Raw genomic sequence first — 12,882 nt, forward strand, 5'->3', positions numbered from 1 at the left:
CAAGTACTAGTGATTTCAGTATTTAGCACCAAGAACTGAACTTTAGACTACTACAGATAAAGATTTCCCAAAAAGGCAAGACATATATTCAAAGATAGGCCAGCTTCCCTTTATGCTAGATTCAAGCAATGAACATACACATAGGTTCTGTTGATAAATCGTAAGATGGGATTAGAATTATGATAATCTTGCCTTGAACATGGGATCACTTTTATCCCGCATAAATAAAGATTGGAAGAAGGATCTTCAGAAACGTTATACCACCCACTTGAGGAAATGGCATCTAACACCTCACTTTGCAACTAAGAGCCTGTTTGGATTGGCTGAATATAAGTTTTAAGTGCTGGAGCTTGTCTTAGAAATAAGCAGTTACGTGTTTGAATAGAAGTGCTGGAGCTGAAAATAAGTTGCTGATGTGTTTGGTTAAAAAGTGCTTATAAACACATTTTCTGTTCTAAGGACTAAAATATCCTTAAAGCTGTTAACACTAAAAATGAGATAATTACTATAAGATCTTTTATTCTAAAATGATTCTAATCTCAATTAACTTATGTTTCAAGCCATGTTGATTAAAATTAATAAGACAAACGTTGAAATTATTTTCGATTAAATTACTTTATCAAGTTAGATTTTAGGGTTAACCTTTAACACATGCTAATTTACTTAGAAGTTAAGAACGGATGCCCAGCACACATGGCAACATTAGTAATGGTGATCAAACAATTCAACCTTCAAATAAGTTTAAAATTCATAAAAATTAAATGAAAGATAAACACATAAATAACATAGTCCCAGAATAGTAGGAATAGTTGAAATTTGGTACTGAATTTTTTACGATTAAGGAAATTAACAGAATAATAATAATTAAAATTGTCCACTTGCCTTCACGAGTACATAGAGAATTTTTACCAATTTCCTGAACATCCATTTCATGGATAAGTGGATAGCTCCACTAGATTTATGAGTAGTTGCCATAGGTAGTGAAATTTCACACGTATTACTTTATTTTTCCTCACTTCTACAATTGATCTGAATTCTCATTGTCGGTGGAGGAAAGATGCATGGAATGAAGAACGAGAGAGAAAGGAATAATGAGAACTGCGACGCCATATGTTACATGAGATGTTATCTCCGAATCAAAGAGTTAAATAGCATAACTATGTCTAAGAGAAATTTATAAGTGTTAAAGCGTGTGACCATCTCAATTAAAAGCTTAAGCTTTAAGAAAAAACGTGTTTTTATTTCTTAATTATGTCTCACCATGCCCATTACGTCGGGGTCTAATTCTTTTCTTTTTTTTCTATTCATGGGCCAAGCACGGGAAATCTTTTTTTTTTTTTTAGTTAATGGGTGATGGTGAGATTTGAACCCAACATCTCTATCTCCTCTGGTGCCAGGTTGAAATTCAAACACGCTTTTATTTACTAAATTAAGTTGTTTCAACAATAAAATCGTGATGCATACGTCAAAGCTGAAAATGTATGCTGATGCAAGTAGAACTAAACTCGTATACCTTGCAAGGCCAATTGTCACGGTAGAAATGGCAAACAACGCGGTCACTAGCCTTAACAACAGAGAAAAATTCCTTCTCAGTAGGGATCTCAGAGTATTCACCGTGTCCAAGAGAAATCCAACGGCTCCGTTTCTCCGCCACTTTCTTCATCTGCTTCAACCTCCGTTCTCTCAATACCTCCAAATCATCAAGATCTAGTCGCTCTAGAGCATGTAATTCGTCGTCCAGCTTCTCCTCTACCGCCTTTGCTACCGTCAGCACTTGCTTCTCCACTATCTATATTTAAACAAATAAATCCATATTAATTAAGCCAGAAAAAAAAAACGACGAACCGATAAAACCATAACAAGATCTATGGAATAGAAAATACATGTGATATTTACTTACCTCTTGCACCATGGATCTATCCATCGCTTGAAGATTGGAAATGTATCGAAATTTTTGTGGAATTTCGATTTGAATTGTTTGTTCACCTTTGTGAGAGAGAAAGATATTTGTCCAACTCTGGGCGCAGATCAGGAAAAAAAAAACTCGATTTTAGAGCTCAATTTGCATAAATAGCCTTTATTGAGGCCATTTTTTATATACTTTAGCCAGAGGGTTAAAGTTTGGCCATATATTTTATTTTTTATAGATAATTTAGTTTGTCCTAAATAATGGTGGCAAAATGATTAAAACAAACACTTAACGACCCATATTATCCACTAAAAAATGAGTTATATAATGAACTTTTTAAAAATGGGTCAAATATGGATAAGAACCATTATATCCATTTAGAAAATGGATAACCAATGGATTTACTTTTACATTTGTAAAGCATCAAATTGGGGGTTCTTCAAGTTTGGAGACTAGGAATTCTCCCAAAAGTGATCATATTCAAAAACTCATGTATAACATAGCTACCCATATTATCCGCCGATTAACCCGTTTTTTATCCGTATTCCATATGGGTCGGGTCGGACAATTTAACCATTTTTTCATTATCTATTTTTGACTCGAACCATATCCAATCCGACCTGCCTGTTTGCCATTCCTGGTCCTAAAGTTTAGCTCGAGTGGCTAAATTTGATGAAGTATAAAAAATCTTTCATGTTACAGTGGCCTTCACTTACGTCAAGTCTCGAGAAGATAAAAACGCGCAAGACACCTTTGGATTGCTAAGGCAAGCCAAAGCAGCATATGTAAACGATTCAATGGCGGTGCCAACAGATTTAGGATTCGACCAGTAATTTGAAGTTCGAAATTGTTGCAATAAAGTTCAAAGTCTAAAGTTAATGTAGCATGCTTCAAAATTTTGATAAAAAAACTATGAGGCTTTTCTTATCGAAGTCAAATTTAAATAGTAACACCAAGTCAACCTATTTGTGCAAATCACTTTTTCATGATTTCGCTGTCAAAATGGCATGGCATAGTCATTTAACGGGTGGTTATTAAAAAATAGCTTAGTGTATGCAAAACTATTGAAAAGTAGCAACTATACAATGCAGAGATAAAACCTGAACAAAAATACTTTGACGGAGAATTTCAGCATAATATGCTAGATTGTGGAACTCTTGCGTACAAACTTCTAGCATATTATGTTGGAACTCCAGCACATTATGAATTAATACATTATGCTGGAATCTCATATGTATAAAAAATCGAACTTGAGCATATTACGCTGAATTTTTTCTGAATTTTTAAAGGTATTTTTGTTCAAATTTTATTTTTACATGAAAAGTAACTAACTTTAAATTAATTTTAAAGTATGGCTAGTTTTTAATTAGTAGTTGTAAATTAGGCTATTTCTGATTTTCCCGATTTCGCTCTATATGTCTAAAGCCCAGCCCAATATTAAAATTGGCCTCATACCGAATATTTGTGCTCGCACGTACTAGAACATTCCACCCGAAACAGCCGGTTAATTTACGCTATTAAGTAGTTAAATGAAAATCTGATATCCGTAATTCTATATTTTCTCATCCAAATATCCTAAAGTGGAAAGGATCGTCCTCCATATAGCGGATTAATTCCTTCTGATCCCACTCAATTTTCCTATAATATTTTGTTACACACTAGTTTCCCCAGGTAGCTCTCCTTCAATTTTATCTGTTTAGGGTTTCAGAATTTCTCTTTTTAGGGTTTAGTTTGCTTGCATTTACTGTTAAAAAGTTGCTTTTTTGTTTAATTTCAGCATTGATGATAGTTTTGATAATCGGAATTCCCAATTTTCTTTTGTTGTTTTTCAAGGATATGCATCCCTTTATACAGGTGTGCGTTAGGGTTTAAGGTAGAGTAACCTCCGAGAAACTCTGATAGACTCCTAGGATTTCAAGAGTCTTGTAGTATCTTGAATTTAGGATTTGTCTTGATCCTTTAAAATTTTGATGTCTACAAATGCCCCCTAATTCAAGGCTTGTGGTGTGTAGGCTTGCCGTATAACGAAAACAAGTCTTGAAGTACCAACGAGAGTTACCACTTCTTCAATTGAATTGGAAAACCTCTCTAGTATTTAAATATCTTACTTAAAAGATAGATTTCGTTTGTAAACTGAATGGCAAATACTTGGTCTTCAAAGTATGGCCAAATTTAGTAAGTCACTTCCACGTAGATCAAGACTTGCACCAACTTTACAAGAACTTAATTTCACGAAATTCTTGAGTCCAAAGCTTTTGTAGTTTGAATAAAGGGCTTAGCGTCCTGCTTTGTGCGTCCACCCTTACAATTTTGCAGCTTTGGCGAAGAAGCACTAAACACATTTTTCTTGTAGTTTCTACAACTTTGATGAGGAACCACTTAGATAGAGAACAATAGACGTATCCCAGACGTTACCCCCACAAATTGCAGTTGAGATCTTTTCTTTTTAGCCATCTCCAAGGACAAAGTGTTCGAATCCATCAAAGCCATGCATTGAGTGCTCGTGCCAGCATGACTGTCATCAACAGATTTTTTTCGGCCAACAGTTGTTGATTTTAAAACTTGTATTTTCTGATTAGCAGGAGCAAGAGATGAAGGGCAGAACTGGTCTCATTGGGCGTGCCAATTTGTTTGCAACAAATTATATGTGATACAAAAATAAATTGCAACCACAATATAGATATGATTAAACATAGTTTTATTGATAAAATGAAGCGGGTACAATTCTGCTTGTTCCCGTGATTCTTCTCTCCTGATTATCTCCCTGATTCGAGGGCTAGAACGGCATGTTTCTCGAATGTAGGATGATACGGACCACTCTGGACTATTGAATCTCCATGAAAGTCGATCATTGTATGGATATTCTTCTTGAAGTATTTGATTATCAAGAAGAATATCTATTGATCACGACATTATTTTATGTCTTGATCCCTTTATGAATTTTCCAAGAATTTATGGGATTTTTTTGAGACCCCTCTTCAAGGGATATGCATCCCTTTATATAGGTGTGCGTAAGGGTTTAAGGTAGAGTAACCTTCAAGGGATATGCATCCCTTTATATAGGTGTGCGTTAGGGTTTATGGTAGAGTAAACTTCACGGAAACCGTACGCACGATCTACAACATGTTTATTTTTAGTTATAGTTTGAAGTTGTAGTCGGGTCACATGAAATGCACACCCGAATGAAATTTATGTATCATGACTATGTCACGGGAACCATAAAAATAATTTATTTATTTTAACTGTTGATGGCCGAGTCACGCCAGCGTGCACTCGAATTTTTGGGGTTACGTATCATGACTATGCCACGGGAAACGTACCATAGTCACGATAATTTATTATTAATCGCGCCTAAAGCAAACTACGATGTTCATAAGTGATTATTTCCTAAGCTTGTTTGAGATTATTTGGCAAATCCAAAGTTATGGAAGATTCAAGGTTGTTACGTGAGGAAGCTCTAGATTAGTTTAAAAGTGTTTCCTCCCTTTTCAACTATTTAATTCTAAAATGACTTAACAGTAAAGGTAAGGGGGGATTTAAACTCGGTTTGTTGTTAGCACCAGACCCCCATTATTTCAATTGATATACATATGTTCACGGCAAATGTATTACAACCTTCTTAAACATTGCCGAAGAATCAATCAAATTCCAAAATTGTGACAAATTCATTGAAATAAAAATAAGAAATCATAATTCAACATGCTTTGGATTTCCATTCAAACTCAAAAGACCGACTTTCATTTTCAATAATAACGACAGAGAATAATCTCAAACCCCTCTCTTATGAATTTACGAAATACCTAGCTAGCAGTAGCACGCCAACCATTACACAGTGATATTTCAACTAAAAAAAACTGTTTGTTTCAAATACGCTAATGGCCAGTATCGGTTAGAACATGTTTGATGTATAATTCTAATTTACTTGTTAATGACAAAACAGACAATTACAACCATGTGTTCAATTCAAACTAATATAGCCTTTAAACACACTAGATCTAATAGCGTAAAGCAACAAACAACTCGAGTTTCATTCATGATTCCAAGTCAAAGCAACAGAGACATATGAACATACCTCCTAAGCAAACAAAGAATAGGAACAGTTTTCAGTACAGAGCAGCAACAAACGAGCAACAAACAACCACGAATTCGAGCTTCAACAGCCCCTTAGATCCAGGGAAGAGGAATCTGAACTTTGAAAATTTAGCAAACAATTTCTTCTCCAAATCTGATTCGAAATTCCAGTTCTCTTTTTTTTTTTTTTTTAAAGTGATTTTTCAGATCTTCATTTTTGGATTTTTCTCAGCTTTTGTTTCATATCTGGTGCTCTATATCTGAAATTTCAGCTATTTCTTCATAGATGTGTTTGTCGATGGTATTAGAGAGGAAGGAGAAAGGAAGGATTATGTGAGGGATTTTAGAGAGAGATCAGCGAGAGGAGTGAAATGAGAGCAAAAAGAGAGGTCCAGTCTGGTTCTCTTTTTCCGGCGGCCAGGTGGGTGAGAGGGGAGGGGTCGGCGGCTGCTAGGTTTTTTGTGTATGGGGGAAGCTCTCCTCTAGGGTTAGGTAAGGTGTGAGATCTGACCTCTAATGTGTGTGAGGGGAAACGGGTCGGGCAGGCGGGTCGGGTCTTTGGTTACAGAGTGAGTCGGGCCGGATATTAGGGGGATTGGGGCAGGCTAGTGGAGTGAATAATTGGGCTTGGGAGGGTACTAAGGCTATTGGGCCAATCTATGAAGCTGAACTGAACAAATAAGACCTTTTCCTCTCTTATAATTTCAAATTATACCTAATTAAATCCTAACTTAAAACCTAACTTAAATCTAATTAGCAAAATTAATTCTATTTATCTATAAAAAAATGCATGAAATATTTTTTTTTTGATTTTTTTTATGTATTAATTCAAACAATTATAGAGTAGTTAATTCCTAAAGATGCAAATTAGACCTAAGATGGCAAGAAATTAAAAGTGTGACAATTTTTTATGATTTTTTCATAATTTAAAATATTAAATATGCATGAAATGCAGCTAAACGCAAGCAAAGAAAAATTCTAAAATTCCATAAATTCGAAAACAATTAGAAAAATATATTTTGTGGATTTTGTAGGAATGTTTTCTGTAGGGCAAAAATTAGGTGCTCACGCTAGTATTTGTTTTAGCATGAATTCAAACACTTTTAAGCAAAATCTTAATACTTAATAAAAAGAAATAATATGAAATCATTAAGTTGTTGGTATGAAATCTTTTAAAATAGTATTAATTTTGATGCCCAGCCTTACTACTTTGACCAAGTATTATTAATTTTACTTGGAAGGTAGATATCAAACAAGTTTACTGAAAATTACATTGTAATAAAAATAATCTTGACCAAGAAACCAAATAATTATAAGGCCTGGTAATTTCATACGTATAAAATAGGTAATTGTTGTTAGATTGACCAATTACGCATGACATGTATTTTATTATGTTTTGGCTTTTTGTGTCCAAAATAATTCTTAAGTTAGCATTAAGAGATTACCTTTTGTGTCACTATTATATTTATTAAGTGCTATCAAATTTCTCATTAATTTCATCTAAAAACTTTTCAAATTACTAAAGGGGAGAAGCATCTAGTGCCGCAATTAACATTTTTTCCTTAAGTAAAGAAAATAATAAAAATAGTTTTTTTTACATTTGGTGAAGAAAGAAATACTCTAGTACATTTGGTAAGACTCTTAAATACTTTCACATGAAATGAATTTAACAAAGAGTTAAAATTCATCTAAGATGTATTACAAGTAAACATGAAGTAGAAAAGATGTATTTATTTATTTTGTAATTATCCAGTTAGAAATTAGATGGAGACCATGATCATGATACTCAATTGGGACATACCAAGTGGTAATTATTAAGAACACTTGTCACGACCGAGTTCGCCCTCCGTGAACTGTCGTGACGGTACCTAGTCTCTACGACTAGGTAAGCCTAACAATTTGCGGAAAAAGGAAAACGAAAGATAAAACTAACCAAAAACTGCGAAAAAACATAAATAAAACGTTTAGGATGTCGCTCGGCATATACAAATATAAACTCTCGAACTGAATCAACTCCCAAAATCCGAATCTCATGAAATCACAAGCTGAGAATGATTACATAAAGTTCTAACTCCAGAATATCTAGTCAATAGAGAGTACAGAAGACCTAAAGCTAACAGAAATAGATAGAGAGAGACTCCTGGGTCTGCGGACGCGGCAGATATACCTCAAGTTTCCGAAAGTCGCCTCGTCTCGCTAACGATATGGCCGAGCAGATGAACCTGGATCTGCACACAGAAAACATGTGCAGGAAAGGGCATGAGTACACCACGACGGTACCCAGTAAGTGCCAAGCCTAACATCGATCGTGTAGTGACGAGGAAGATCAGGGCCCTACCGGTCATAAACATATATATGTAAGTAAATGAAACGGTATAAAGCAACACAGGGTAATAAGAACAACAACAACTACGACAGAGATAATATCACAGAAAGAAGATAGCTCTACACAGAGATAGCAACCGGGGATCTCCCAGGATATCGCCCTGTAGTCTCAAAAGTAAATATTCAATGGATCTCCCGGGATATCATCCCGTAGTCCAGTTCATAATGCGCAGGGGATCTCCCGAAATACCAATCCGTAGTCCCAAATGTAAATCTTAGTACAGGGGAAAATCTACCGGGTGCAGTCCCGTAGCCCCAATATAAATGTGCAGGAGGATCTCCCGGAATACCAATCCGTAGTCCCAAATAAACAAGCAAGGGGAATCTCCCGAGATATTGCCCGTAGTCCCCAAGTAAACACATAACAGCATCACGAAGAATATTCAATCCTATTCAATTTCATACCAAGTAAAAATAGATATTTCTAACCTAGTATGCTGCACAAAATTCGAATAAAACAGTTTGAGCAAGTAAAGCAATTAAATCACTTAGATATGCTTCCATAAGCTAACAGTAGGCTTAAATTGCAAGTAGTGTTCAACAAGGAAGAAAACACAAATTGTAGTTACTTAATGAAAATAGGATTTTCAACAATTAGCACACGTACGCACTCGTCACCTCACGTACAAGGAATTTCATATTTCAACACTATCAAATCCTAAGGGGAGTTCCCCCACAAAAGGTTAGGCAAGCCACTTACCTTGAACTAGCTCCATCAACTCGATATTACATTCTTGCCACGAGTACCTGACTCCAAATGACCCAAATCTATTCAAAGTAATTGCATAATGTAAATATAACGTCAAGTAACTAATTCAACTAATTAATTCGAAACTAACACGCGAAATTAGGAAAATTGCCCAAAAAGTCCCCCGGGCTCACGTCTCAAAATCGGATAAAATTTGCAAAACTAGAATCCTCACACTCTCTCGAGTTCATACATACCAAATACACGAAAATCGGACCACAAACAACCCCTCAAATCCCCAATTCCATGTCTCCAATTTCAAACCCTAAACCCCCAATTCTAACCCTTAGTTTCCATAAACTTCTTGCCAAATCAGTAGAATAATACCATATAAACGAGTTTGGGTACCAAAAATCTTACCTCCTTGAAGCTCCCTTGAATTTTCTCTTAAAAACCTCCCAAAAAGCTCAAATTCCGGATGAAAATGGTGAAAGAATGGGCAAAAATCGCGACTGAAACCTTATATAGCTTCTGGCCCAAAGTTTCCGCACCTGCGGCCTTGACCTCGCACCTGCGGTCCCAGGTGCGCATCTGCGCAATTCCACTTAAAGCACTGGGCCGCACCTGCGGTCTCGTAGGTGCGCTCAACCTCTCGCACCTGCAGATTCTGGTCTCCAAGCGCCTGGCCGCATCTACGTTTCCTCCATCGCTTCTGCGATCACGCACCTGCGGTCCCCAAACCGCAGATGCGATTATTACAGAACTTCAGCAGCTGAAGCTACTTCCAAATCTCCCAATTTCTTCCGTCAACCTTCCGAAATCATCCCGAGGCTCCCGGGACTTCAACCAAAAATACGAACAAGTTATATACCACTATTCAAACTTTTACCAATCCTCGGAACACTCAAAATAATTCCGAAATACCAAATCACCCTCGGATTCAAGCCTAAAGATTCCAAAACTTCAAATTTCCGCTTTTGATCAAAAAGTATATCAAACCTCGTCCGAATTACCTGAAATTTTGCACACACGTCCCAAATAACATGACGGACCTACTCCAACTTCCGAAATTCCATGCCGCCCCCGATATCAAAATTTCACTATCGAACCGGAAACTTCAAAAATTCGACTTCCGGCATTTCAAGCCTAATTAAGATACAAATCTCCAAAACACAATCCGAGCATGCCCCAAAGCCCGAAATCACCCAACGGAGCTAGCGGAACCAACAGAATTCCATTCCGAGGCTGTCTTCACACTGCTCCGACTACGGTCCAATTCTAAAGCTTAAGCTCTCATTTATGGACTAAGTGTCCCAAAACACTCCGAAACTCACAACGAATCACCCCGGCAAATCAAAATAGCAGAAACAAATACGGGGAAAGCAGTTAATAGGGGATCGGGGCGTTAATTCTTAAAATGACCGACCGGGTCGCCACAACACTTGCTACCTAGTTCCTTCATCATTTTGTTAATTATTTTCGTTCCCCTAATCCATTTTCGTTTTTGTCCAAATCTGTTCCTCCCTTATTCCCATTCCCGTTTTTCCCCTCTGTTCTCTGTTTGTTATGGCTCTTCCTAGTTAAAGAAATGGGGTATTTTTGTGGTTCAAGGTTTTGAGAGGAAAGGGGTCCTCTCTTAATGGGAATGAAGGAAAGGAAATGGGAGGGTGCCGCTATTGTCTCTCTTTCTGTTGATTTCGGAAAATGGTCTTTGCCCATTAGATTTTTAGAATGGAAATGGTTGTTGCTCTCTCTGTTTTTGTCCAAACAAAGAGACGATGGATGTGTGGCTCAGGGGTCTACTGCGGCTCTTAGCTTCTTAGGGTGGGCAGCTCTTGTGTGTGGGAGATAGGGTTAGGGTTTTAGTTATAATGTGGCTTATATATGAGTGATGCGAGTAATTATGGCTCTTGGATCTAAAGGTTTTGATGGCTGAGATTGAAAAATAAAAACGGGACGGGTCAATGGATAGGGTCGCGGGTCAAACTGATGGGTCATGGGTTTGGGAAGATTGGGCTAAATATGCTTGGGTTTTTGATAAATCTGAAAATCCTAGCCCAAAACTCTACTTGTTCTAAAAATTAATAACCTCAGCTTAAATATAAAACTAGTAAGCATTTTTCTTGACAATAACAACCAAGGAAGAAAAATCGAGGTAAGCTATATTTCGAGCAAATAAATTACTGTAGTAAAAAGGAATTTAGGCCTATAAATTCTTTTTTTGTTGTCCTAACAGCTATTCTGCTTTGTTTAATCTGGTGGTTTCCCTCTATATCATAAGGGAAGATTCTACCCCAAAAAACTTCAAATTAAAATTCAATCCAACCATAATAAATAGAAAAGACGCCAAATCTATCATAATTCAAATAAAGCCTACTAATAAAAGAACCAAAAACAAAGAAAGTTTGTTTGAAGAAGCTCTTAGGAATATTCTATTACTACAATCAATCATTTGAGTTCGACAAATTAAGAGGTGCACATTATCCTTATAAGAAGGTTTGATTTGTACAAAAAATCGAAGTATTCGAATCTTTGACCTGCAGCAAAAAAATAGCAAATTTAGAGGGGGGAAGGAATCCTAAGTAATGTAATACTTTATAAAATATAGAAGAAAGAAAAGGAATTCAAACTAATCTTATAAAGAAGGAGCGCACCCTTCACGCTACTCTTTCATAAAATGAAAGAATTTATACTACATATAAGTGAAAAGGCAGTAACAAACACATCTAAAAAATTGCTATTGTATATGTCATGTGCAGAGACAGAATAACCTGAACATCAAACAACTTAAAGCCATATGTATTGGGGAAAATTATATTTATATATAAAGGTGACGTGTCAAGACACGTGGATTAGTCAAATGGTCAAAGAATCGCAATTAACCACGAGTCAGGAGTTACAACAGATACGAGCAAGGAAAGAGGAAGAGGTACGGGACATCAGACAAGTAACACGGCGCCCGTACCTATTTAAGTCATTTATAACCGAGAATCAGAAGGAATGAATCTGACAGCATACGAGGGTCCAAATACAATATTTGATAAGCATTAAATGCTGAAAACGTTAGAGAATCTGTCTTAAATGTAATGATTATGTAACATAGCATTCAATGTCATTTATTGCCCATAATAACAAAATTATGACCAAAGCAAGGCACTTACATCTAAGATAGCTATAAAAGGAGAAGAGTGAACAATTGTAGGGACACAAAAAATCATCTGAATATACTTTGGTTTACTTGCTTTTTTCAATTATATTCTGGCTATTCAAATTATTCTCTTTTATATATTTGTGACGACCCAACCCGTCGTCTCATGTATTATAGCCCCGTTTCTCCCATTTATTGCTCTTTCATGTTTTATTATCAGCAACCGGTGAGTTAGAGTTGAATTGAATTGGTTTGGATAGGAAATGAGACACTTAGTCTCTTTAAGGAAGGTTTGGTTTGGAAAAGTCAACCGAATGTTGACTTATTAGTTAGAATGCTCGGATGTGAATTCCGGTGATTCGGTTAGCTTCGGGAGGTGATTTGTGACTTAGGAGTGCGATCGGAAGTGATTTTGGAGGTCCGGAGTAGGATTAGGCTTGAATTGGCAAAGTTGGCATTTTGGCGAATTCCGGTGGATAGGTGAGATTTTGATCCGAGGGTCGGAATGGAATTTCGAGAGTTGCAGTAGCTCCGTTAGGTGATTTTGGATATGTGTGCAAAATTTCAGGTCATTCGGAGGTGTTTTGGACGGGTTTTTGATCGAATGCGTAATTCGGAAGTTTTTAAGAAACTTAGGCTTGAATTCGATGTGATTTGATGGTTTTAGCATTGTTTGATGTG

General features: G+C 36.4%; 1 protein-coding gene across 2 annotated transcripts in view; it reads right to left on the minus strand.

Moving 5' to 3' along the window:
- The window catches only part of LOC109213920 (thioredoxin domain-containing protein 9 homolog), a 7,903-nt gene extending 1,422 nt beyond the window's left edge, over positions 1–6,481 (minus strand). Inside the window, exons 1-3 of one of the 2 annotated variants that reach the window (XM_019377763.1) lie at positions 5,982–6,481; positions 1,901–2,017; positions 1,615–1,789 (exon numbers count right to left, since the gene is read on the minus strand). In XM_019377763.1, the coding sequence (XP_019233308.1) occupies positions 1,615–1,789; positions 1,901–1,924 (199 nt within the window). In that variant the 5' untranslated portion in view covers positions 1,925–2,017; positions 5,982–6,481. Of the gene's footprint in view, positions 1–1,513; positions 1,790–1,900; positions 2,018–5,981 lie in introns of both variants that reach the window. The other variant, XM_019377762.1, reaches the window with a different exon arrangement.
- Between the last annotated feature and the right edge of the window lie 6,401 nt (positions 6,482–12,882).

Source organism: Nicotiana attenuata, unplaced genomic scaffold (genome assembly GCF_001879085.1).
Source record: "Nicotiana attenuata strain UT unplaced genomic scaffold, NIATTr2, whole genome shotgun sequence".
Classification (NCBI taxonomy): domain Eukaryota; kingdom Viridiplantae; phylum Streptophyta; class Magnoliopsida; order Solanales; family Solanaceae; genus Nicotiana; species Nicotiana attenuata.